This window comes from Mesocricetus auratus, unplaced genomic scaffold (genome assembly GCF_017639785.1).
Source record: "Mesocricetus auratus isolate SY011 unplaced genomic scaffold, BCM_Maur_2.0 Super-Scaffold_100011, whole genome shotgun sequence".
Taxonomy (NCBI): Eukaryota; Metazoa; Chordata; class Mammalia; order Rodentia; family Cricetidae; genus Mesocricetus; species Mesocricetus auratus.
Window position 1 is genome coordinate 13,088,981 of NW_024429195.1, and position 26,351 is coordinate 13,115,331.

General features: G+C 46.5%; 1 protein-coding gene and 1 long non-coding RNA gene across 3 annotated transcripts in view; one reads left to right on the forward strand and one right to left on the reverse strand.

The window, feature by feature from the left end:
- The window catches only part of Foxo1 (forkhead box O1), a 78,738-nt gene extending 62,250 nt beyond the window's left edge, over positions 1-16,488 (reverse strand). Inside the window, exon 1 of the mRNA XM_040754437.1 lies at positions 15,506-16,488. Coding sequence (XP_040610371.1) covers positions 15,506-16,111 — 606 coding nt within the window. The 5' untranslated portion in view covers positions 16,112-16,488. The remainder of the gene's footprint in view (positions 1-15,505) is intronic.
- On the forward strand, positions 14,928-20,582 carry LOC121143189. 2 transcript variants are annotated; one of them, XR_005880351.1, is made up of 2 exons: positions 14,928-14,981; positions 17,431-20,582. It is a non-coding gene; the product is annotated as an uncharacterized LOC121143189 (long non-coding RNA). The 2 variants fall into 2 exon arrangements; XR_005880350.1 differs by lacking the exon at positions 14,928-14,981 and adding an exon at positions 14,992-15,590.
- The last annotated feature ends 5,769 nt before the right edge of the window (positions 20,583-26,351 follow it).

Below are 26,351 nucleotides of genomic sequence, written 5' to 3' on the forward strand. Positions count from 1 at the left end.
TCAGCAAAAGCAACCAAAGGCATTTGTTCCCTACCAAAGTAAGCTTTTCTGCAAAAGGTTCCTCAAAGTTATACAAAACACTGAGGAATGCAACCAGGAACCTCAGGTATGTCTCTACTAACAAGCTACATTCCAACCCAAATCAGTTTTCTAGGTGAGTACTGAAATGATCTCAACAAGCCACAGCCAAGTAAGCACAACACACCAGGACAGGTAACAGAGAAAGCAGCGGTGACTTTATTTCCAATATCAGGGGTGTACTCAATTAACAGTCACAGCCAGGAGTGGTGGTACACATCTGTAATTCCCTACTCGAGAGACCGAAACAGAAGCATCGTGAGTTTCCCAGCTAGTCTGGGCTAAACGGAACATGTACCAGGTCAACCCAAACTGCACAGTGAGCCCTGTCTCCAAATGGAAATGGAAAAACACCTACAGCCATTCCTGGATTACTGGATAGAACATTATGGAAGGGTTACAATGAGCAATGCTGCCAAAAAACAAAACAAAAGGCAAGAAGTCACCAATCCCATCAAAATGTGCCCAATACAGAAATTTTAATTTGATCAAATACTTCAGTAGAGAATCCTCAAAACAATTTAATTCATGTCAAGTATTTTTAACTTAATAATTCTAAACAGGTGTGGTAACATATAACTGTAACTCAGCATTCAGGAGGCAGAGGCAAGAGGCCTGCTGCAAGCTAAAGCCAGCCTGGTCTACAATGCAGGTAAATAGGGTTACACTGCCCCAGACCCTGTCTCTAAACAAACACAAGTATTCTACAATAATCTGAAAACTTTCGTAGCAATACAAACCTGAGATCTACAGAATTCATTCTATTGCACTACTTCATCCCAAGAAACTACTATCTCACACACATAAGTACAGAGATCTTTCACATTTGATTCACATTATGCAAATCCCATAATGGGCCACCAAGAAGAAAGTTAAATTCTAAAAGGGACTCATTGATCACACAGATTATGGGGGTGGGGGCTGTAAAATGGTACATAAGGGGCTTTTTTGGCATTCATTGTATGTAAATTTTGTGATGGCTTCTATATCTACCTATTCAGAAAGTAAAATTTTCCATTAAATTTAGAGGTGCAACCAGTTAGCACTAGGACACAACCAACCAGTTGGCATCCCTTCCCCATCTCAGGAATTAGCCCTGTGGAGAAAGCCCCAGAGGCACAGAGGGGGTGAGTGTAACTCTTGCCTTGAAGTTGCGGGGTTTAGTGTTAAATGCACATGTGAGGAGAGCTGAAGCCTGACACTGAACTTACTTGACAGTCATGATTCTACAACTTAAGCCTTGTCTCAAGAGTCATAATGCTACATGACCAGATTGAACACACATCTCTTAACATTCTTAACACAATCCTACATTTAAGGTTATGGGACAGTAACTAAAACTTTTCTCAAACCAAGACAAAAACACACATTAACACACACATTTTGACCATTACTAAATCAAAAATCTGCCAAAACGGTCTCAAGTTAAACCATGTGCAAATCATTTTCTTTGATCTTGACTCCAAACAACCAAACTGTCTCAAGTATTTGACACTTGTTTGCAGGGTTTTGTTTTTCAAGCTTTGAAGGACACAATATTTATAAGTTTGGGAATCAAGTGTTTCTATAATTTCTCACCCCAAATTAGACTTGAAATCTCAATGTACTGCTCCTTAGATGTGGATGTAGTGTCATCTCACTCTTACCCTTGTCACCCTGCAAAGACAAAGACCCTCTGTGTGTCAAGATTTCTCACTCAGACAAGGATTTTTCCCTTGGCCATTTGCACAACAGGCTTGCATTGTCGTTTAAAGCACTCTTGGAGAAAACAATGGTTTTCTAGATTTAAAATGAAAACAGAGGGAAGGAGAGATGGCTCAGCAGTTTGGAGCACACACATGGTGGCAGCCACCGGGAACTCCAGTCCCAGGGGCCCCAGTGATCTCCCTCTGACCTCTGTAGGCACTGCCCACACGCAGGTAGTCACACACGTCAAATTAAAGAAAGGAGAGTTTAAAAGGTTTTAAAGGATACAGATATAAAAATGAAGGGAAACGGAGGAAAACTCAGTGCCTCCAGGACTCAGCTACCTCTTCTGAACTTGGGGCCACTGAAAAGATAACCCTTATCTCCCCACATAATTTAAACTAGTGTCCTATCCCTGTGTCCCTTCCTTAGGCTCCGAAGTGACTTCTCTGGTGATCACCTGACACCAGATGTCAGGCTCACTTAATTCTCAAAGTTTTAACCAGGCAATTCAACACGGCAATTCAACAACGATGGGACTCCACTCATAAAGCCAAGTTAGTTTGTAACCACCTAGAGAGGGGGGAGCATGGCTGTAAACAGAGCATTTTTTCCCTCAAGTTACTTACAAAGTTTCTGGTCTAATGCCAGGAAAGAGTCACAGAACTACCACCTATTTTCCAGATTTGTGAGGAACAGCAATGGCAGAAACCTCTGTAGAACAGGAGACACTAGAAGCAGACTCTTCCCTGTCCTCACTCCTCTCCTAACCACAGCCTCACTTTAATCACATGCAGTTGGGCAGTTTCTCCGTGGCTATTAAGGTCCTAGAGCTGTCATTAGGATCAGTTCTTAACTTATGCCACAAATGGCACACTGTAATCAAGACAAATGTCACACACATCAAGGTAAAGTCTTGATCCCAGAGACTGAAAGTCATTGAAACTAAATCAGTGAGAAAGGGGGTGACCTCCAGGTTTCCATGGGTGGCCAAGCGGGGTTTCCTGCACACAGCAGCAATTCTCAACAAGACAGGACACCACAGGTACCACTCTCTACAAATGTAGATATCTTTCATCCTAGCAATTAAAGAACTCACCTAAAATCATCACAAGTGACAGGGATCTTGGTAGAAAAGGTGCCCCTCCCCCTAGATCTACAAGCTGGTTTCTACCTCTCCTCCCAGAGGTAGGTAATACCCTATACTTTTCCCATTGCAAATTACAATCAAGAAGAGACACAAATTAAAGGTCAAAGATGTTTGACAGTATCTCTCTACTTACAAAATTAAGGGGGTGGGATGGGGGAAACAGGTTGAAATTCTGAACTGTACTGAATTTAAAAACGTAATTATCATTTCAAAATGTTTAAATCAGTTGGTTCCCTATCATACAAGTGCAATAACTAGTGGGTTCTAAAAGCTATTTTCTCCATGTAACACACATATAAAAACCTCTCCATAGTGGGCTCTTCATTGTCTGTCTCCTATCCTCCAGCATTGCACCTTTCAAATAAAACAGTATCTCCTAGTACTGCTATAAACACTACTAAAGCAGCTTCCCTTTGTCTAAAACGGCTGCTAAGTTTTTAATAAATTTGGGTGTATGCCTTTTGTTATGCCAAAATAAAGGTGTACTGCAGCCAGGTCTGATGGTACACTGCTGCGTGTAACACCAGATACGGAGGGACTCAAGGGGGGGGGGTCTGTGAAACCCGTTTCAAAAAGAAATGGGGAGGGGGGGAGAGGAGCGATGGAGGGAGAGTAAATGCAAAGAGGACTAGGTTATAGCTCAGGGGCAGAGTGCTTGCCTAGCATAAGCAACGTCCCAGGTTCAATTAATAAGAGGAATAGTACTGCACAAATTATTTGGTTCATCACACACTTCAGGCTTACTCTGGTGTTCTGAACATATTTAATCTAGTCAACTGGAATCACTTTGGGTCAACTGGCATTGTTTTGAGGTTTGCCTAACCGTATCTTAACAGCTTTAGTGTACTGAAACATCTCATTCCTGTGCGGGATAGTGGATAATAAAATGCAATAATGAGAAAGTTATCAAAGACATCTAGTATTTTACTAATGCGACGTTACAGCTCACATTTAAATTACAGAGCATTTTATTAACTCACGCAGGTTTGTACATTCTTCACAACTGCTATTAATATATGTTGAGGTTGCTAACTTCATCCTAGAATTCTCCTTTTTCAGGCAGGTGTGGTGGCACACACCTGTTCATCTCAGCCCTTGGGGGCTGACACCAAAGGACCAGGGATCTGAGGCCATATTCAGGTACACATTGACTTTGAGGACAGCTTGGGCTATTTCAGATCCATAGTAAAAAACTAAAAAAGGAAGAAATAGGGGGAGTACGGAAAGAAAAAAGGAATGACTGTCTCATTTTTTTAAGGGAACAATCACGAGTCAGGACATTGGGACCACATCTTTAATCCCAGGGATCAGGAGGCAGAGGAAGGTGGAGGGCTCCTTCAAGGCCAACCTGGTCCACACAGTGAATTCCAGACCAGCAAGGGGTTAGTTACATGGTACATCTTAAGATCTACTTTCAGGGGCTGGAGAGAGGGCTCAATGGAGATCTCAAACAACTCCAACTTTTCTAAAATTTAAAACATTAAAATTAAAATACCTTATTTTCAAAACTCAAATGTTTGCTACTACTGAAACAAGACTAAAGTTCATGCCCCTTAAATAGTTGCACCATTCCCATTATCTGCAACAAAATCAAAACCATAGGCAAGAAGATGACTCAGTGGGTGACAGTGCTTGCCATGAAAGCCTGATAATCTGAGTTCCATCCCCAGAACCACTGTGGCTTCTTGAACATTCTCTGACTCCAGTAGGCTACAGTATGCACAACCCACACTTACATACACATTTCATACATATACTGTTCAGACGAATGCATACAATAAAAAAGCTTAAGCATAGTCGGGCAGTGGTGGCACACACCTTTAATCCCAGCACTCAGGAGGATCTCTGCGCTCCAGGCCAGTCTGGTCTACAGAGCAAGTTCCACAACAGCCAGGGCTATCAAAACCAAAAAGCTACAACAATGGCTCATAATAAAGCCACCTGGAAGAACTTCCGAAAATTTTTAAAAGTCTGTAATTTTGTTCAAACAACTCAAAGACATGGATATACCCCAAGAGAATTTGAGAGAGAGAGAGAGAGAGAGAGAGAGAGAGAGAGAGAGAGAGAGAGAGAGAGAGAGAGAGAGAGAGAGAGAGGAGGAGTGAAATAAGGAAGGCAACTGATTATGTAGCTAGTACTGCTGAGGAAAATCTACACTGAATTTATGCTAAAAATGAAAAAACAGTTAAATAAAAATTTCAGTGGAAAGACTCACCAACAAAATGGATCATGTGGAAAACAGAGTTGGAACTAGAAAACAAAGAGCAATTGGATCACTCAATAAAAGCCAATGAGAAATGTTCAAAATACATTTTAAAAAGATAAATAGAGCATGGGAAAGCTTTAGGATACCATAAAAACACTTGACCCTTTAAATTACAAGAATAGAAAACAGTTTCAATAAATCACCGAAGAAAATTTGCCAACTCTAGAGAAAGATACTCATTCAGGTACAAGAGGCATAGAGAACACCAAATGGAAAATAAACTCCCAGACATAATTAAAGCAATTAAAAGCACAAAATAAAGAAGGGGTACTGACAGCTTCAGGAGAAAAATATCAAGTGACTTAAAAAGGCAGGCCTATCAGGAGAACACCTGATTATCTAATGAACTTCTAAAGCCAGCACGGCCTGGTAAAACGTATTCCAAGCTCCGAATGGTAATAACTATCAATCCAGAGTATATACTCGGCAAAGCTAGGAATTTGTGAACGCTAACCCAGCTCTATGGGGGACACTTGGGTCTCAAGAGTACAAACATCCAAGGATTCATAAAAAATAGACAATGCCAGGGTACTTAAGAAATCTGAGAAAACACCACAAACCATCAAAATAACAGAAATACACCTCTCAATAATAACTTCATATTAATTGTCCTAATTTCCCAACAAAAGATACAAACTAGATGAGATTAGAAAATGGGTTTTATATATACATAATATTTATAATATGTAATGCACATATATGCCTCCAAGAAACACACCTCAAAACCAACTTAGATTCAAAGGATAAAAAAGGCATTCCAAACAAATAGAACTTTAAAAAAAAGCATAATTATTTTATGAAAACTAATCAGAAGGAGTAAGAAAGTCACTTCGGTATCTATCAAAAGATACATGTATGAACCAAACACCTGCATAATCCATAAAAGACATAGGACTTATCTAAAACCACAGATTGGTCTCCACAGGCTCATATATTTCACCAGGGAATAAAACTGTTTTGGAAAGTTAGAAGGATCAGTATGGCCTTGTTGCAGTAGGTGTGGCCTTGTTGGAACTTTGTCACTGGAGATGGGCTCAGAAGTTCATGTCAGGTCCAGTATCTGTCTGTCTGTCTCTCCTTGTCATAGTGTCTCTTCACGGCAACAGAACAGTGACTAAGTTCCCCAGCTGCTGGTTTGGGGAACCCTTGGGAGGCAGGCGCCCTTTGAGGAAAGATGTCACCAGGGGTGTGCTTTCTACTCCATCTCCTGTTCTCTCTCTTCCTGTCTGTAAATGAAAAGATGCTATCAGCCAGCCGTCTGCTTGCTCCTAAACATTAGGTTTTCCCTAACTGTCGTCCTTCCTTCCCTGCCTTGGTCAACTTTATCCTGCTGACATTGTAGGCCAAAGCAAACCTATCTGAGTTTTTTTATCACTGTGAAAAACCAAGTGAAGTCAACTGAGAGAATACAAGGCAGGAACTCAAGACCCTGGAGGAAGGAACTGGAGGGGAGACAACGAGAGATGCTGCCCCCACCAGTGGGCTGGGCCTTCCCACATCAAGTATTAACAAGAAAGTGCCCCACTGAGTTGCTTACACACCAATCCATGGAGGCTTTTCTCCGTTGAGGCTCCTTTGAGGGAGACCCTATTTTTCTATCATGTTGACAGAAAACTAACCAACACACTCTCTCCCCCTTCATCCCCGTGTCATGACATTTCACAGCAACAGAAAAGTAACCACTGGAATACACATTCTTGTCTGCAGCCCATGGAGCCTTCTCCAAAATCAATCACATTATTAGGACTTGAAGCAACTCTTAAAACACAGGAAGAGGCAGGCATTGGTGGCTCACTTATGTAATGCCAGCACTCGGACGGCAGAGGCAGGTGGATCTTTGTGAGTTTGAAGCCAGCCTGGTCTACAGAGAGAGCTCCAGGACAGCCAGAGCTACACAGAAAACCCTGGGCAGGAAGGGGCGGTGGGTGGGGATCAGTACAAAGAATGAACTGGGTGTTTGAAAAGATTAAGAAATCTTTAGCCCAGCCGGGCGTTGGTGGCGCACGCCTTTAATCCCAGCACTCGGGAGGCAGAGGCAGGCGGATCTTGTGAGTTCGAGGCCAGCCTGGTCTACAGAGCGAGTTCCAGGACAGCCTCCAAAACCACAGAGAAACCCTGTCTCGAAAAAAAAAAAAAAAAAAAAAAAAAAAAGAAATCTTTAGCCCCAGCCAGTCAAAATTTAAAGACCAAAACTAATACAATTAGAGGTGAAAATGAACACATTATAAGAGATACTGAGGAAGCTCAGAAAATCCTAAGGCCAAACCTAAAACTTACAATAACCTGAATTTCTAAAGAAATGGATGAATTTCTAGATGCATATGACCAAAGTTAATCCAATATGAAGTAAGTTGAAAAAAAAAACTCCCACTGCCATAGACTAGCAGGGTTAACAGGAAAACTACTCTGCCCAAAGCAATCTACTATTTCAAAATTTCAAAACAACTCTTCACAAAAAAAAATCTCAAATCCATATGGAAACACAAAGGATCCAGATAGCAAAACCATTCCTCAATAATAAAAACCCTGCCGCTCTGATTCCCAGGTATAGCAGAGAGCTACAGTCGTAAACGTGGTGCTAGCACACAGACACATCACTAGAACACAGTGCTCCTACAGCCAACTGACTGTTTTATTCTTTTTACATTCCAACCAGTCTCCCTCCTACTCTCTTTCACCCCCCCCCAGCCCACCCCACATCCACTTCTCCCAACTGCTAACGGCTCCCCTGGGGAGTCAACAAGTCTCAGCCAACTGACTTTTGACAAAAAGGTCAAAACTACACATTGGAGAGAACTGGGTAGCTAAATGTCAAAGAATGAAGCCAGATCCTCACCTCTCAGCCCACTCAAAACTCAACTCCCAACGACCAAGGACCCCAAAATAAGACTGGGTATCCGAACCTCTTAAGGAAGCAGGGACTATGTTTCAACTTACAGGAAAAGCCCCTCCCCCCCAGTAGTGTAGGCATTAAGATCAACAAGTGACAAACAGAATCTAAAGATTCTGTGCAGCAAGGGACACCTTTCCAGAAAAGGCACCCAGGAAATGGGAAAAAAAAATAACAACAGCTACAAAACTGACTTAGGGTTAGTGTTTAGAATACAGAAAGGACTCAAAAAACAAACAACAAAAACCCAACCAAACAACCCCCCCCCATCTAAACACAAAAACAAAACACAATTACAAACTGGAGCACGGAACTAAACATGGTTCACAAAAGAAATGCAGATGGCTGAGAATAGTTTTCAAAATGTACAACACCATTATCCATCAGGGACCGCAAATTAACACTACTCTGAGTTTTTATCTTACTCCAATCAGAATGACTAAAATGGAAAAATACAAATGTGAGCATACATATTGATTGTAAACGTTAGCACGCTCACTGACTGTGTGCTGCAGCTGAGTGTTAGGGTGCACAGCTTTAATCCCAGCACTTGGGAGGCAGAGGCAGATGAATTTTTGTGAGTTGGAAGCCAGCCTGGTCTACATAGTTCCAGGCCAACCAGGGATATATAGTGAGACACTGTCCTAACAAAAACAGAATACAAATTGGGACATCTACTATGACAATGAGTGTGGCGCTGCCTCAGAAAGCTAGAAATAGATCTACCCGGTCTAATCGTGCTACCCCAGTTTGGGGCTTATTCTCAAGCAGTCTATATCCTACTAGAGACATCTACTTGTTTATCCATGTTCATTCCTGCTCTACTCACAATGCCTAAGAAACAAACACAGCCATAATACCCTCCACTGATAAAAGATGCAAATAAACAATGAAACATCATCCAGCTATAAAGAAAAATTAAATTATGAAATTCACAGGTAAATGAATGGACCTGAGTGACAAACACTGAAGGTTCTCTTTCATATGTGATGGGCAGCTGTGAATCTTTAGATGTATGTTTTAAAATTAGAAATTAAGGAAATCAGGAAGCTAGCAAGGGGCCTTGGAGGGTTTGGATTTCAAGAGAAGGGAACAGAACTTCGGTGCATGAAGGCAGAAAGGGAATTAATTAATGGGAAGAATAAATGAGGTTCAAGTAGGAGGGCAAAGTAGAGCAGGAAGCATGGGGAGGGTTAACTAACACTAAAGACATCTGAGAAAAGTCACACCGAAATTACTATAGATGTGTATATGATAAATATTATATATTATGTAATATACATAAAAGGCCTTTAATGATGTTATCATCCTATAACAGGGGAGGGTGGCACAATGCCTTTCCTAGATACCATAGGCCAGGTGTGGACTACCTCAGTTCAAACTGTTAGTCAGCAGGGTTTCCATCAACACCCTTCCCACTAAACAAGAGACTATAGCTATTACCACTGCTCTTAATTACCATCAAGCTCTCGACACTAAGACCTATTGCTAAAGATACTACATATCTAAGTTGTAGGATGTGGAGAAATCAAGTTGGATGCTTCATTCCTACTGGTTAGCCTTCACAGTGCTGGAAGGGTCTACCGCACAGTCAGGGGAGAAGAGTCATCCACATTCACCACCACCCCCATCCCCCCCCACTGCGAATCCTGACAGCTAAGACCAAGTTTACGCTGACAAGATCGTGCCGACTGGTGCAGTAGCATGTGGTTGCATTTGAAGCCCGCTTCTCAAAGTGAAACGTGTCCCTGGTACTATTTACCGGGCAGAAGCCACAGCTGGCTAGGTCATAAACTCTAGGAGAGACTCTAAAATCAGTGTGCTAAACGGACACACCAATAGACTTCCCTAAGTAATCTTAATAACCAAAGACTGGCTCATCTCTCCATACTCACCACAGTAGCTAGCCTATTGCAAAGACCCACAAGTAGTCAATGTGCATGCAGAGAATAGGAGTGCTCAGTTATAAATGGACATAGACACTCTCGAGGCAGAGGCAGGCAGATCTCTGTGAGTTCGAGACCAGCCTGGTCTACAGAGAGAGCTCCAGGACAGCCTCCAAAGACACAGAGAAACCCTGTCTCGAAAAAACAAAATAAATAAATGGACATAGAAATCTCGTCATCACCAACACCTCCAAGACCCCAGAATCATCTTAGAAGAAGGGGCAGAAAGATTTTAAGAGTCACAGGTAGTAGCCATCCACAGCAAAGCATTGCTTGTTGGGTATGACAGAGGCAGGGCACACATTAACTCACTTGGCTATGACTGCAAGTGTTAAGACCTGCACTAGGTCAAGCCAACCAAAACCCCAGCATGGCTGTGGGAGTGGTTAATAAGTCCCACTGTCAGCTCCGGGGCTATTGTCAGCTGATGCCTACCAGGGGAAGAAGATTCAGTATTCTTCAGGGATGTGGTCCCAAGAAGCTACCCATGTTCTAACAGACAGCCCCATACCCACGCACGCACAGTCAGCATTAAGTAGACTCAGTGTACTTAACACCACAGCACATGAAGTTAGGAGGGTAAAAGTGTTGGGGGAAATAGGGGAAAAACTGGAGGAGAAGGGAATGGAAGGTGGATTTGATCAAAACATATGCATGTATGAAAAATCCTTGAGTAATAAATCTGGAAGGTCCTTCCTTCTGAGAAAAGGTTCATAGGTGAATATTTGGCATCTATTTTCTGTTATGGAGACTTGGGGCAGGTGGCCTCCTTTGAAGCTTGTGTCAAATTCACAGTCCTCTTGCTATGGTACCCCAAGTGGGGTAGGTACAAAACTCACACCCCTAAAATGTTTAGCAGTTAACAAAAAGGACAACACACTTGCCTTCAGTCTCCTTCCTCCTTCCTCCTTCCTATCATCTTTCCGAGCAGTCAGCCTATTGCAGGCCTGAGGGTTTCATCTGAATACACAAATGGTTTTAGGGTAACTTCAGTGACCACAAAAAGAAAAAACACAAGATACTAGAAACAGGAGCTGGGGAGGTGACTCAGAGACTAAGAGCAATCACTGCTTTTGTAGAGGACCAAGGCTTGGTTATCAGCAGCTACAACATGGCTCTTGACAATCACCTGTAACTCCAGTTCCAGGGTATCCCAACACCTATGGATGCCTACCCACGGATCTCTCTCTCTCTCTCTCTCTCTCTCTCTCTCTCTCTCTCTCTCTCTCTCTCTCTCTCTCTCTCTCTCTCTCTCTCTCTCTCTCTCACTCACACACACACACACACACACACAAGTAAATGATAAACTAGAAGTAGGAAAGTTAACATCAACCCTCTACTCCATCTCAGAAAGACAGACTCTCAAGTCACAGGTGAATGTGCACAATACGGCAGCCATCCTCTCAATTGGCTGTCTGTAGCTACTAACACACAGATTAAAAAAAACTGCAGACTAAAGATAAATGTGACGATATTAAGAAAATGTACAGTGGTGGTGCACACCTTTAATCCCAGCACTGGGGAGGTAGAAGCAGGTGGATCTCTGTGAGTTCGAGGCCAGCCTGGTCTACAAGAGCTAGTTCTAGAACAGCCTCCAAAGCCACAAAGAAACCCTGTCTCAGGGGAAAAAAAAAGAAAATGTACTATCATTTTACTGATAAAATTAAAGAAATTTCACTCAAAATTAACAAGTAGTGAGCTATTTCATGAAAGAAAGTAAAAGAAAAACCCTAAAACCATCTTTAAATCTTAAATGTTACAGTTAAGTAACTTTGTTGTTGCTGAAGCAGTGTCTCAAATGCCCCAGGGAGTTTTTGGCCAACAACCTTGAACTTCATGTCCTCCCCCCTCCACATGCTATGACCACCAGCATACACTCGACACAGGGATGAAATAAAGGCTCTCCTGCATGGGCTACCATGTGAGCTACGCCCCATCCCAAATCATTGAAAAATGTTACAGCATTTTTCCGTCAAAACAATAAAAAAAGAGTCAACTCAAAACTGCCACTTAAAAAGAAAAAAAAGGACCGCTCACAATGCTACTTCCCAAGTTTAGAAAGTCGAGGGAACAGGTCATGGAAATGAAGTTTCACTATTTACAAATACTGTGCTGTTTAAAAGATCCAGGGTCTTCCAAATGTTAGGTTCCACTCGTGTGTCACTGAAACAGTTCTAGCCTATATCAAAATAGAGATGGCTCAGTGAGGGCTTGCCAAGAAAGCCTGAGAGACTGGGTTCTGATTTCAGCCAACAACATAAAAGGCTGTGACACAGTAACTGGGTGGCCAAGCCCCTGGAGATCATCTCAAGCCAATCTGGCCACATCTCTAAATGCCACAGGGACAGAGCCATTAAGAACCTATCTTGAAAAATAGGGTGGAGAGAGACTGAGGAAGACATCCCATTCCATGCATACCAGATGACAAATGTGTGCTCGAACACACAAGACAGACAGATGTTACTAACACACCATGTCCATAAACAAGAAAAGTGTATGCTCCATGCTTGACTAAACATTACAAGTTTTGTTTTTTTCTTTCATTTTCTTTGACTCGGGAGGCCCAGGATGCACTATGCAGAAGGGATGACTTTTGATTTGTGACCCTCTTGTCTCCAATTCCTGAATGCCACAGTATCAGACATGTGTCACTGTGCCCAGTTTTAAATTTATAATTTCCTCTCCCTACACATTTGATCTGTGTATACAAACATGCATCATTTCGCTGTATGCCTGGGGACTACAGACAGGCACTAGAAATGACGGCACACACCACCTCTCCCTGTTTATACAGTGCTAAGGTGTGAACCCAGAACCCCCTGCATGCTAGGAAACCATTCTACCAACTGAACTACATCCCAATAGCCCAATAGCTAAAAATAAATTTTTGGACACTAACAGCTTTCCAGTTGTTTTGTTTTTTTTGTCCTTTGTAAAAAGACTTTCAATTCTCAGGCCTAAGTCCCAGAAAGTGTATCACAAAGCAGAGTTTAATTCCAACAGTTAATCAGAGGAAATACTCTGATCCAAAGCTACTTCTCCGAAGTACTACAACAGTTAAGTTTTGGTCAATTTGCATTTTAGAATGAACTTTAAGTCATAATATACTTTCTTCCTTGTATGAATTTTCAGTGGATCTTTCAGATCTGGGAGTGAAACAGGGTTTTGACAAGTACCATAGCTCATTCTTATGAGAGTTTTAACCAGACTAGTTATGAGTTACAACGGTTCAGGTTTCCTCTTAAAATACCCCTTTACTCAGACTGAAAATACATTTGCTACAGTTCAGCTTACACCGACAGGGTTCTTACAGTCAAACATATACCTCTTTGAAACCTCGGTGGCCTGCTCCCCACCCCAAAACTTGCTACCTGCTCAAGCAACAGTGGCCAGACCTCACTTCTGAAGGCCCCTTATTTCACGCTTCACAGGCTTCTTGGCTCCAAAGAGAAAAAAAGAAAAAACTTTTTTTTTTGGTTTTTCGAGACAGGGTTTCTCTGTTTTGTTTTGGAACCTGTCCTAGAACTTGCTTTGTAGACCAAGCTGGCCTCGAACTCACAGAGATCCGCCTGCCTCTGCCTCCCGAGTACTGGGATTAAAAGCATGAACACAAACGCCCATCGGAAACAATTTTTTAAAAATACACAATTACACTATTAAGAAATAAGGATGAAATAAAATATCCTTAAAAATGTGACCCCAGACTAAATTATTAAAATGAAGTTACAGTTCTAGTTTTAGAGTATCTTCTCAAAGCCACCTGAAGGACAAGACTAAAAATATCCCAAAACACTGCCTTTATCTTTAAAGAAAGACACTCAGACAAACTGAAGTAGGCTGTATCCCTTTCCAGGAACATTAAAGAATGGTGTAAGGACACACTGTACTTGGGGGCCCAAAGGGTTTCAGGGTTTGTTGTTTTTATGACAGACCTTTATGTAACTGCAAAACAGGCAAGTACTTAAAGCCAAATTAAGTAAAATCGGACTTTGTGGACCACCTCTATTTTTGTGAATTAGAATATGAGAAATAGGTATTTTACTTTTTGGAACACTTGGCCTGTCAGGTATAGCACATATCTTTAAAATACACCGGCGAAAACAAAACAAGCCCGACTCTTTCTCCAACAACTTTCCTATGATGTTCGAAACCTGACCTTTTAGCTACGTTAACCCACAGGGAAGACAGAGTATGTGAAGCCACCCTGCTGTAACAGCCACGAAGCAAAGACTCATCTCTGTACAGACAAGCTCAGGAGGGAGAAAAGCTAAATAAAAATGCTGCGTTCAACTGGAGAATCCTAAGATCCATGTTCACCTGTGACGCCGAGAAACTGTCAGCCAGGGGTGACCACCAGAGAGTGACCCCGGTGTAATATTCCAATTCTCTCCTTCAAAAGGCCCCGGGTTCTTACTACCCCCCCCTGCCCCACACCGGGTAGGAATGTCACGCGCAGTCCAACTCTCGAGTAACCTCGGTCTCTCCCTGCCACCTTCAGAAAGGTAAACAAGGACCATGAGCACCTCCATCTACAAATCTGCAATCCTCCTTCGAGGCAGGTGGTCTCTGGCAATTCCCCACGCGAGCACCCCACTGAAGACTTGCACCAAATACTCACTACATCTCCCAGCCTTGCCCCTCGTGGGCACCTCCACGCTTTCCGCTTAAAGAAAGCACTCGCAGACACCCGTGCGTAATCTGGTCACGCGTAGCACCTTCTGGGCTTCCAATTAAGAAGCAGCCCTCCCCAAGCAAGACCAGCAGCCGTGGGAGCCCTTCCTCGGGTATTAAGTGTGGCCTCCCAGGCTGGAGGCACTGGCCCTTTAAAGGCCCTAGCTTCCTGTACACGCGGTCCCTCCCTCCCCGCCGGCTCCCGCCCCGGCCAAGGGTCACACTTGAACTTTTAGGTTGCCCAGTGCCTAAAAGCCGCGGCCGCCCCCTCGCACGCGCCGGACGCCCTACGCGGTGAGTGGGCGCGCTCGACCACCCGCTCCGGCCTCCGGGCACCTCCAGCAGCTGCGGGCCCGCACCTAGCTCGGCCAGCAGCCGCGCGGGTCTTTAGCCAGCCCACGGCAGCCGGAGCCCCAAGGGTGCGTGCGCGTGGAGGGGGACGTCGCCAGGGCCGGGGACACCTTGGCCGCCCAAGGCTGGGAGAGTCGGCGCGCGTGCGGGCGCACAGCAGCCGCCCGAAGCCTCGCAGGTCCGGGGTGGCAGGCGGGGAGCCCTCCCAAGTGATCCCCTGGCCCGACAAGCGGCTAACTTTCGCGCCTGCCCCGGCGTGGCACTCGGTGCCCACACGAGCCCCTCCCGGGTCCCGATTAGAACTCCCCTGGCGTGCACCTGGTCCAGAGTCCTCCAGGTCTCGAGAGGAGCCCCCGCCACACCTGCCACTGCGCGCCCCGCCATTTCCGGGACCCGCAAAGCCACACTTTCGACCCCCACCTCCGGCCCCGGCCCGCGCCACCACGTCCTCCCCCGGGGCCATTCACCTTCCAGCCGGCCGAACTGTTGCTGTCGCCCTTATCCTTGAAGTAGGGCACGCTCTTCACCATCCACTCGTAGATCTGCGACAGGGTGAGCCTCTTCTCGGCCGAGCTCTCGATGGCCTTGGTGATGAGGTCGGCGTACGACAGGTTGCCCCACGCGTTGCGGCGCGACGAGCTGCTCTTGCGCGGCTGTCCCGCGAGCGGTCCCGCGGCGGCGGGGGGCACGGGCGGCGGCTGCGACAGCGGCCCGGCCGGCGGGGGTGGCTGCGGCGGCGCCGGGTGCACGCAGCCCGCCTCGGGGCCCTGGAAGTCCCCGCACAGGGCCCGGGTGGCCGCCGCGGCCGCCACGCAGCCCGGCGCCCGCGCGAAGTCCTCGCTCTCCTCCAGCAGGCTCAGGTTGCTCATGAAGTCGGCGCTGACAGCGGACGCCGAGGCCAGGCTCGCCGCGGCGTCGGGGTTGGTGGCCGCGCCGCCCGACGGCGCCGGGCTCGAGGTGGCCGAGCTGGACGGGTTAAACTCCGGCCTGGGCAGCGGCCAGGTGCAGGAGCGCTGCCGGGGCAGCGGCTCGAAGTCCGGGTCGGTCTCCACCACCTGGGGCGCTTCGGCCATGGTGACCCCCGCCCCTCCCCCAACCGGCCGAGAGCACCGGAGTCGCGGCCCCCGGGGGGCGCGGAGCGGGCGACCCGAGACTGGGGGGGGCCGCGGTCAGCGGACTCCGCACGCCGGAGCGAGGCGCGGGGCGGAGCGGGGGACGGACGGACGGACGCGCCCAGAACTTAACTTCGCCGGGGCCGCCGGGGTCCAGGATCCTCCGAGTTCGTGGCTTGGACGGGACACGGAGCAGGCCGCGGAGCCCGGCGGCTCGGGCGCCACGCTCCTGCTGACAGGGCCGCGGACGCCGAGGGCAGACGGGCGGACGCTCGCTCTCGCTCTCCCCTCTCCCGCGGCCGCGCGACAGCGGCGCTGCTGCCTGTTGAATGTGGCGGCGGCGGCGGGGACTGCAGCGACTCCGCAGCCTCCCGACTTACGGGCTCGGCAGAAGGCTCCCCGCCCGCGGCGGCGCGCGCGCGCCGGCCCGCCCCTGACTGACGGCCCGCGCGGCCAATGGGCGTGCCCCGCCTCCGCCCAGCCGGCCAATGGGCGCGCGCCGGGGCGGGAGCTGCTCTCCCTCGGGAGGCGGCAGGAGGTTGGTGGGGGGTAGCGGGGTGTTTTTCTTTCTCACACACTTCTTCCCCCCCCTTCTTCTTCCTCCAACCTCCGTTATTATTTTCGGTTATCCTCAAGTGTTTCTGAGTCTCTCGCCTCTCGGAGTCCGGGTTGCTCGGAGGCAAGCCGGCGCGGAGGCGGCGACCATACTTTTGTTTACTACGGAGTGCGGGCGAGTGCTGCTCCGAGCCCCGAGCCGGGACCCGAGGGGCGGCGCGGGGCCACTGCGCGCTCCCGGACGCGACGTGGGCGGCGGGGCGCCTCGTGGATTCCACTAAGCCCGCCCCGCCCACGCGTCTTCGGGGAGCTCTGGGGAAGTCGGTGGGGTTTGTTTTGGAGGAATGTTTTCCTGCGCTGGCGTGTGTCCGGGCTGCCTCGGGCGCAGAGATCCCACAGCGCGGAGCGACGGCTCTGCGGCTCCCGGCCCCCCTTCCCACCCTACCCTTGCACACCTGCCAGCTGAGACCCCCGCGGCTCGCCCCAGCCTCCCCCCCCCCCGGCCGCCGGGCATCCTGAACCCAGAAGAGGGAGAAGACGCTGCGGTTTGCACAAGCACCCGGATCTGAAGTCGTCTGCGGGAAACCGCTTTCCTGCCACGGGAATCTCGCTGTCCCCTGAGCACCGGAGTAGTGGCCAAAGGCTTAGGAGAGCGTTTAGAGACAACCTTGCCCCTTTGTCACGCCTAATTAAGTTTCACTGGTTGCTTGTTTCTTTTTATTCAGGATGGAAACCACGAGGTTTTGAGTGAAATCCAAAAAGATGAGACCCAAGTGTTGAGGGGCAGCCACCCCCATCCCCCAACGGGTCCTTTAAGCTTCCTGCTTCGGGTACCTTCAGCCTGCTCCCACCTACACCTCACTGATCCCAGAGCGAGCTCCCAGATCTGGCTGTCTAATACAGGCTCAGCAGGGCCGAAGGTAGAAAGATGATGATTCGTGTCGTCTTCCAGAGCAGAAGAAAACGTTCCCTCGCTTGGTTTTTTTATTTGCTTTCTCTTTTAAAACGAATATGAATGGCATTTTCTTCCAATGAATAGGATGTCTTAGAATTGAAGAATATTAGGGTTTTAAATGTGTTCAAAAAGACAGCTCCTAATTTCCTGTTGCTGTTGTATTTCACTCTTCTTTCTTACGTGGAACTCTATTTAAAAGGGGGCATCTAAAGAAAAAGAGAGCCTTACGAAGGTTAGAATTATGTAGAGGGTTTGTCCCAAGCATCTCTCTATCCCAGGCCCCTATTTCTTCATAATCCCTTTATTGCAATGACTTCTTACTGATCTCACATGGGTAGAGACCCTGAACCGGAAGTGCTGGGGAGGGACAGGTTGGTTGAGGTCTCTTCTCTTCACCTTGCCGGTAAGTTTTGGCAAGTGGGGTCTTTGGCAGCAGCTAGGAGACTTGAGTAAGTCGGTGAGCTTAAAAGGACCACAGAGAACCACCCTTTGCTGCTCCTTCCCTTTATAACCCCGCTGCCGGGATGGGCCCGCGTCCAGAAGCCGCACCCTGCAAACAGGAGTACTAGTGGACCAATCTTGGCGATGGCATCCAGCTGTGATTTTGGCCTTACCCTCATTTTTCTTCCGGTTTCTCCAGGATGAGAGCATTTGGTTAAAGGAGTTTTCCTAACGCTTTCCCAAATCTTCAGATTCTCTAAGACCACTGCCCCCAATTGTTCCTTTAAGTGTCCTAGTATGGGCCAGTAGGTAGAGCAGGGGCTTAGCATGTGTGAAGCCCTGAGTTCAATGCCCAAGACCAAAAGGGAGTCAGAGATCCCGTATTGTCAGTGTCCTAATACAGAGGTCAAAAAAGTGTAAATATGCGCTAAAAGGTTGGTATGGGTGATTATTCTACGCTTGTGTCTAAATGTCAGTTTACTGAAGCATAGAGCATTGCTGAGCCTCTCAGCTGTTTCCTGTCGTTGCCTGGCACTAACTATTCTGTAAAGAAAAACCCGTGTAACTGGCATCTCACATCCTCCCAAGGATGGAGAAGAGTGCAAAAGTAGTCACTGGGAGAGCAGGCGTGTGCTTTGGGAATATCGGAAGGAACAGGTGAGCCCTCCTTGATAAAAGTTATCTCTAGCTACACTTACTTTTCTGATGGCCCTGCAAAATGCTACACTTGAAAGTAAGCTTGGAGATTATCTTTGATCTCCTTTAATTAATAGATCATCAGACAGCACACTTAGAGGGTAGTAAGTCTCTCGATTTCCCATCAATCCCGTCAGTGCATCATGCAGAGAAGTATAAGCATCCTATAATGCCAGTGTATGCATAAACACTGCAGTCTGTGTATGTCCTTCCTGCTAGCCATGTATTGTCAAAATTTTAGTCAAATGGATTCCACCAAGGTGAGTGAAGTTTTGGCTTAAAAGATTAAGAAAGCTGGGCTTGTGACTTAGCCAGGGAGAGTGCCTGCTGAGTGTACAGTGTTGCTCTGGATTCCAGCATAAACTCCCTGTGGCAGCACAAACCAGTAACCCCAGCACTTCAGATGTGGAAGCAGGAAGGTCAGGAGGTGAGTTCAAAACTAGCCTGGGCTACATGAGACCTTGTCCCCACCCCCACCCCCGAAAAAGAGAGAGAAAGAAATGATTAAGAAAATAGAGTGGAAAAAAAAGAAAGATACCACAATAAAAGGTGGTTAGTGAAAGACTGTCAACTTGCCAGGACTAGTGGCTCAGGCCCTCAAGCCTAGCCCTCAGGGAGCCTGAGACAGACAGCTCTCTTGAGTTCCAGGCCAGTCTGTTCTACGTAGTGAGTGTCATGCCAGCTAAGGCTCCACAGGGCTTGTCTCCCAAACAAGTAAAGTAAATGTTTTAGCTGGTGCTAAAGGCCCCAAATCCCAGAAATTCGTATAGCTAGACCAGGAGATTCTCAAGTTTCAGGTCTCCTGGGCTACAGAACGAGATAAAGTCCAGTTAGAATAAGACCCTGTCTCAAGATTAAAAGGGGAGGGGGCCTGGGGAAGCAGCCTAGTGGTACAGATTGCCTAGTGGTAAAGAAGTCCTATGCTTCATCACTAGTATGGGGGGGTGGGTAGAAATAATAGGTGGATAAGATACAGTTATTAGGCTGTGAGTATAGTTCAGTGGTATGTGAACTCAGTGACTCGTGTATGAGACACTGGCTTTGACCCCTGGCACTGCAATAAAATAATATTTGGAATGATATCCTACAGTGCTGGTGATACAACATTTACCAGTTCAGATAGTACTCCTGTCACCTGAAGATGTTGCACCCTTGGCTTAACACAGAGCCCTCAGTTTCAAATTAGGAAATAGGAACACTGAGGAGTTTGATGATTTGCTCAAGTTTTGTGCAGTTCGTAGGGCTGGGTACAAAATCCAAATTTCCTCTTCTTCAGGTCAAGAATATGCTTTCTGTCTTGTTACTATGACATCCCTTTTACCACCTGGGGGCTTTAAAACCATCTAATAAAGTTTAACCTCTTTTAAATAGTAGGCCCTTACACAATTTTTTTAAATAAACAAATTCTGGGCTTCAAACTGCATGCACATTAGAATTTAAATTTTTTATGACATTGAGAACTCATAGTATGGCCATACAATTAATAGCACATGAAACTTCAAATTCTCATAGTGTCACAAATCTGAACTTTGCATTCATTTTGAAACACAATATGTTTTCACTGTTTTATTTCTGTTTCTTGTCATATTAAAGCTCTTACCATGCTCTTCCCCAAAGCGGGACATGTGTATTAAATAAGAAAATGTTGCCATGTAGAACGCAGATGGCAGTACACTTTTGGCACCGAGGAGGTTTAACAAGGCATTTTACTCGGAAAACTTGTGTGCATGAAAACTTGTGTGCATGAATGTTCAAGTTACAAGGTAAGAAATCAATTGCTGCTTTATAATGTGAGTCCATTTTCTTTCCTTTTCTGATCTAACCATCCTATAGCATTCTAGCCTGGCAAGGGGACCAAATGTGATTGCAAACAAATGACTAAGGGCGTCCAGCATAGTAGTAAACGCTTGACTAAAGAAGAAACTACTAGTATTTTCTTTTAACTCTTTTGGTGTGTGTGTGTGTGTGTGTGTGTGTGTGTGTGTGTGTGTGTGTGTGTGTGTGCACTCACAAGCTCACATAACAGGAACTGTGTGGAGGTCAGAGGATGGATAACTTTCTTGATTCCGTTCTCATTCTAGCCTGTAGACCCTGAGGAGATCAAGTTCAGGTCCTCGGGGTTGGTGACAGGAACATTTACTCACTAGTCATGTTGCTGCTGGTCCTACTGCTAGCATTTTTCTAGTAACTAACCATATGGCTTGTCATTTGTTGATTTTAAAAAAAAAAGTAAAAAGAGGTAATACTGGCTGTGTAGATAAGAGTGCCTGTGTTTTTCTATAATGTGGAGATTCCCTGTGTCAAAGAGGGTGTAAAAACCAGGAGACAAGAGATGATCAAATTTCAGGGCCTGGAGGAATGGCTCAGAGATTGAGAGAACCAAGTGCTCTACCAGAGGACCACATGGTGGCTCACAACTAACGATATGTAAGTCTAGTTTCAGGGGATCCGACGCCCTCTGCTGGCCTCTGCCGTTACTAGGCATGAACATGCCGAGGAGACGTGTAGGCAAAACACGCATATACATTTTAAAAATTTTTTTATTTTTATTAGAAACAAGCTTGCTTCACATGTCAATCCCAGCTCCCTCTCCCTCCCTTCCTCCCTCCCACCAGCCCCCCACCAATCCCCACTCCATTTCCCAGGGAGGGTGTGGCTCTCCCTGGGGGATCTCCAGAGTCTGTCATTTCATCCAGGGCAGGGCCTAGGCCCTCCCGCCAAGAGTCCAGGCTGATGGGCACCCAAAAATATACATTTAAAACATTATTTTAAAGAGACAGGGGAAAAAGACATTATAAAGTATTGGATTTAGCTGGCTCAAAGGGTCCACTCTTATGTAGCGGAGGGTGACCTTGAACTCCTGGTACTTCCACCTCCAGCTCCTGAGAATGTGGGGAATACAGGGTTCATGCTGCCCTGAGGTTTAACATTTAAAATGGAATTTCTAATTAGCAGATGCCTGAGAGAAGTGCCTGGAAAGAAACCAATTTGTCTCCAGAGATGCCATATGTACTTTAAATAATCTTATGTTTCAACAACAAACTGAAAACAGGAGTTTTTAGTTATGCTGCATATTTGAGCTCTAGAAGACTCCAACTTGGAAAAACTCTGCAATCTATAACTAAGCTCCACTGGAGTCTTCCTTCTGGTTTTCCAATCTGTGTATCGCCTGAAACAGGAAAATTTATCGTATGATATGGCTAAGGGTGTCAGGGGGCTAAGGCCCCCACTCAGACTATCACCCTTCTCCCCAAACTGAAATAAATAATATAGATGTATACGTGTGCATGTCTTGTTTCTAAATGTTCTAGGTCTAGATCTTAAATCATCAGCCATCATATACATAGGAAGCTTGTGGTGTATAGAGCTGGTATAGCACTGAGCTAACATACATGAGACCCTTATTTGGACTCTAACCAAAAGAGGAAATACCTACATACATCTAAAACACATATATTTAATCTGTCTAAATAAAAACTATATTTTCAACAGTAACTACAGACCTTGCACTCTATCGTGGGTTTTTTGTTGTTATTGGTGTTTTTGTTTTGTTTTGTTTTTTGAGACAGGGCCTCACTGTGCACCCTTGGCCTGGAACTCACAGAGATGTGCAACTACACCTGTTGTACAGCTATCTTTTGAATAAATCATGCAAATCACGAAGTAAAGCAAGGATGGATATGTTTTATCTTTACAGAAATGACCACTCAGGTACTCGTTTCCTTACAGGTTTATCTTAGAAGCTGGTCTAAGTACAGTCACATTTGACTGCAACTAACTGTTCTCCAAGTTCAGAGTTCACCTGTTTCATGCCGTACTTTCTTAATCCATGGTTCAAAATGATTCTCCTAGAAAATTTACACTTGGAAAAATTGAGACAGTGTCTCAAGCCTGTAATCCCAACCCCTGAGAGGCTCGGAACAGATTGTAGCAAGTTCAGGGCCAGTCGGGGTTACATCGGCTCCAGGATACATGGAGTACAAAGGGGAGGGGGGAGGGGTACAGTGTGACATTGGATAACATTTGAGATTTCCTTCCTCCTTTTGATCACTATTAGCAGTCAGCTCTGCTTACAAACCAGTTCAAGGAGCTGGAAAGACAGCTCAGTGGTTAAGAACACTTGCTGCTCTTCCAATAGGACATGGGTTCAGTTCCCGCACTCACAACTGCCTATGTATGCTGCCCAGTGAGCATAATATCGCTCCTACTTTTAAAGGAAAACTTACTTATGGGATGGGATTAGACATCTGTGCTCCTAGTTTCCATTAAACATGCACCGACCCCACCCCATCCGCCATTCCCATTCCACCCTACTTCATCCCACCTCTACCTTACCCCACCCCATCCTGCCCCACCCTCCCCCGAGGGCGGGGCAGGGGAAGCACACTGACAACCGGCAACTTACTATTTACCTGCAGCTCCAGTTCCAGGTGATCGGCTGCCATCTTCTGGTATTTTTGAGTACTGCATGCATTTGGTCCACACACACGTGAGCACAAACACCCATACACATAAAATAAACAGATCTTTTTTAAAAAAGAAAAGTAATTGTTTATGTTAGTAAAAGATTAGAAACAATTAAATTAGCAACAGTAATGATGATTTTGCATTTGCATACAGAAATAAAGTAGGGTCTATCTAGCCATTAGCACTTGGCTGTTGGGACAGCTTCGGTCACCGGCTCTTCATGAAGGGTTGGTTGACTTATCTGAGGTCCTTCCCGACTTTCTTCATCCTGAATCAAACTGAGTTCTATTGGCACCAGAGAGTGATTACTATTGCATTTTTTAAATAGAAAGACATCCTTCCTCCTGAGTTCCACAAGTGTGGGGTTAGAACCATGGAAGACTATCCTACAATCCACACAATGGGCCTTGTTCCATTTACTCTATCTCTGTTGGAATCTGATGATAAGTTCTCTTAAATGGGGCGGCCTAGGAGTGGCCTTCCAAGCCTAAGTTCACAGGGTGGATCCTGTCCTGTAAAGGATACATCTTGTCCTATGGCAAAAGGTTGAGCCTACTTTTGCCAATTTCAAAGATTAATTTAAAGAGGGTGGACTTAATAGTGCAGGTCACGTGTTTGAATTGTCCATAGTGTTGAGGTCAGCGGCTCAGTGGAGTTTCCAGGTTACGTTTAAGACCTTACTGACCATTTCAGTCACTGAAGAGAGATTCAAGTGTGGTGGTGGTGGTGGTGGTGGTTTTTCGTTTTTGTTGTCCTGCAGTCAATAGACCTCTCTTATAAATCACAGCATGGACATGAAGGGGACAATGGCAAACCTTCTGTTTGTATAAACGTTTACATGTTTGTCCGTTCCCTGTGTAGGACTTGAGGGAGAGCCTTTTGCGGGCATGACGTGCCCCGTGGCAAGCCTTGTGCCCATATGGTAGCCCACCGGGTAGTCACTGTTGCTCTGGCTCTCCTGCGTCCATCGACAACCTGTCTATTTCCGTCCCTAAACTTATTGGCCTCTGCCTCGGGCAAAGGAGTGCCCTGAGCTCTGGGAGACTGGCCTGAGAAACATCCAGCAAGTCCTGACAGTCATGGAAGGGACCTCAGGGTTGCCATCAGGCACCAATATGTCGGGGTTGAGGCTCTGTATAGCAACAAGGTGAGACTCTGATATTGATGCAGACAATTGACATCCACAGCCATTTGCCCCTGTCAGGGTGTTTTCCACAGCATGGGGAGCCCTTGAAGTCAGGTCCTGGCCTGGGCCAGGGTGAATGTGTCAGATTCTCTTCCCAGTACAGTGGCTGCAACTATGGTATGCAGACAGGATTGCCAAACGGAGGCCACAGGGTCCACACTTAGACAGATTTGCTAGAGGCTCCACCAAGATCCCAGGGTCTGAGTCAAAGCCTTTGCAGTACCTCCTCTCTCTCTCTCTCTCTCTCTCTCTCTCTCTCTTCCCCCTCTCTCTGTGCCTCTCTGTCTCTGTCTCTCCTCTCTCTCTGTCTCTCTCTCTTCCTCCTCTCTCTGTGTCTCTCTGTCTCTGTCTCTCTGTCTCTCCTCTCTCCCCCTCTCTCTCTGTCTGTCTCTCTCTTCCCTCTGTCTCTGTCTCTGCTCTGTCTCTGTCTCTGTCTCTGTCTCTCTCTCTCACACACACACACACACACACACACACACACACACACACACACACACGGAAAGGTGGGATGGTTTAGTGACACCTGGGAGGGCTGGGCTCTGGTTGAAGTTTCCTTCAGTTTCTGGAAAGCTCGTTCCTCTGTTTCAGTCCATTTTAAAGGCTGCCTTCCCACAGTTGCAGAGTAAAGGGTTTGGGCTATCTCTGCAAAGCCAGGAATCCAGAACCTGAGATATCCCAGCACCCCAGAAATCTCACACCTGCTTTTTTGGCTTGAGGGTAGCTTCCTTTGGGGGCAGCATTGAGAGTCTCCTACCTTGAGCAAGCTGGGATCCATGTAGTAAAGCTGAGTTCCCCTACTACTCATGTAGTAGTTCCTCATGGAGACATGATCTCCCGATGTGGGGAGCGGCTGAGGGAAGGCCTCTGTGTCTTTCAAGCGGGTGACAGTGACAGCTGCTTCCAGTAGAAGGTTATCTACATACTGGAGCAGAGTGGGGTCAGGGTGTGACACCGGAAGCCTGTTAAGTTCTGAATTCTTGGGGCGGCCATGTCCAGGTTAGCTGGCTAGTCTCACTGGACATTGGATCAGTCTATTTCAAGGCAAATACGAGCTGGCCCACTGACCTTGAGGGAATGGAGAAGGAAGGTCCAGGACTCTGTAGACCCGGTGGTCTGCTGGGAAGAGACCGAGCACCGTGTGTGGATTTGGAGTGTGGAAAGGCAGACTCCAAGCCAATCGCATGGGGTGAGGATGTTAGCCTCTAACAACCCCTTGATATGGGGAACATTTTTTAGTCTCGCTGTGGGTTTATGGGATATTGCCAGACCCCAATCGGCAGGGCTGTAGCCAAGAGACTCAGCACAGCTGGTAGGTGGCCGCTGCCAAGCCTGGAGGATTTGTCTCAGCCCACACCTTAGGAAGCTGTTGTCCTTGCGTCTTGGATCCTGGCCCCTGTGTCTGGATTTCTTTTCCCTTGTCATGTCTGGGAGAGCTAGAAACTGTTTTTCAGACAGACAGACAGACAGACAGTCAGACAGACAGACAGTCAAGCTAAATTCGAAGGCAGGTGCAAATGGCGGTGCCTACCTTTCACTGAGATCTCTGCTCAGAGCAGGGAAGGGAAATCTGGGACCACCATGAAGGTGTGAGTCGCCTGCTTGTGGCCTGGGCTAACTGTTCTTTGAGGTGTGAGGTTGTGGTGGGTAATTGTGCTTGTGGCCCCCTGGACTGGCATCTTTTTATTGGTAACTGCCCCCCCCCCACACACTTTGTTTGTTTTTGAAGATCTCTGCTTGGGACCTGAGCAGTATAAGCGCACCTGAAGAGCAGCCAGATGTTCTCAGCTTGCCCGTGCGGCCCCAGCGGGCAGGCAGCTTCCTGCCTTTCAGGGTTTCAATTATTGTAAACTTTTGATACACTGAGAGGTCTTCATCCCGGTCAAGCCCTCTAAATTTTGGAG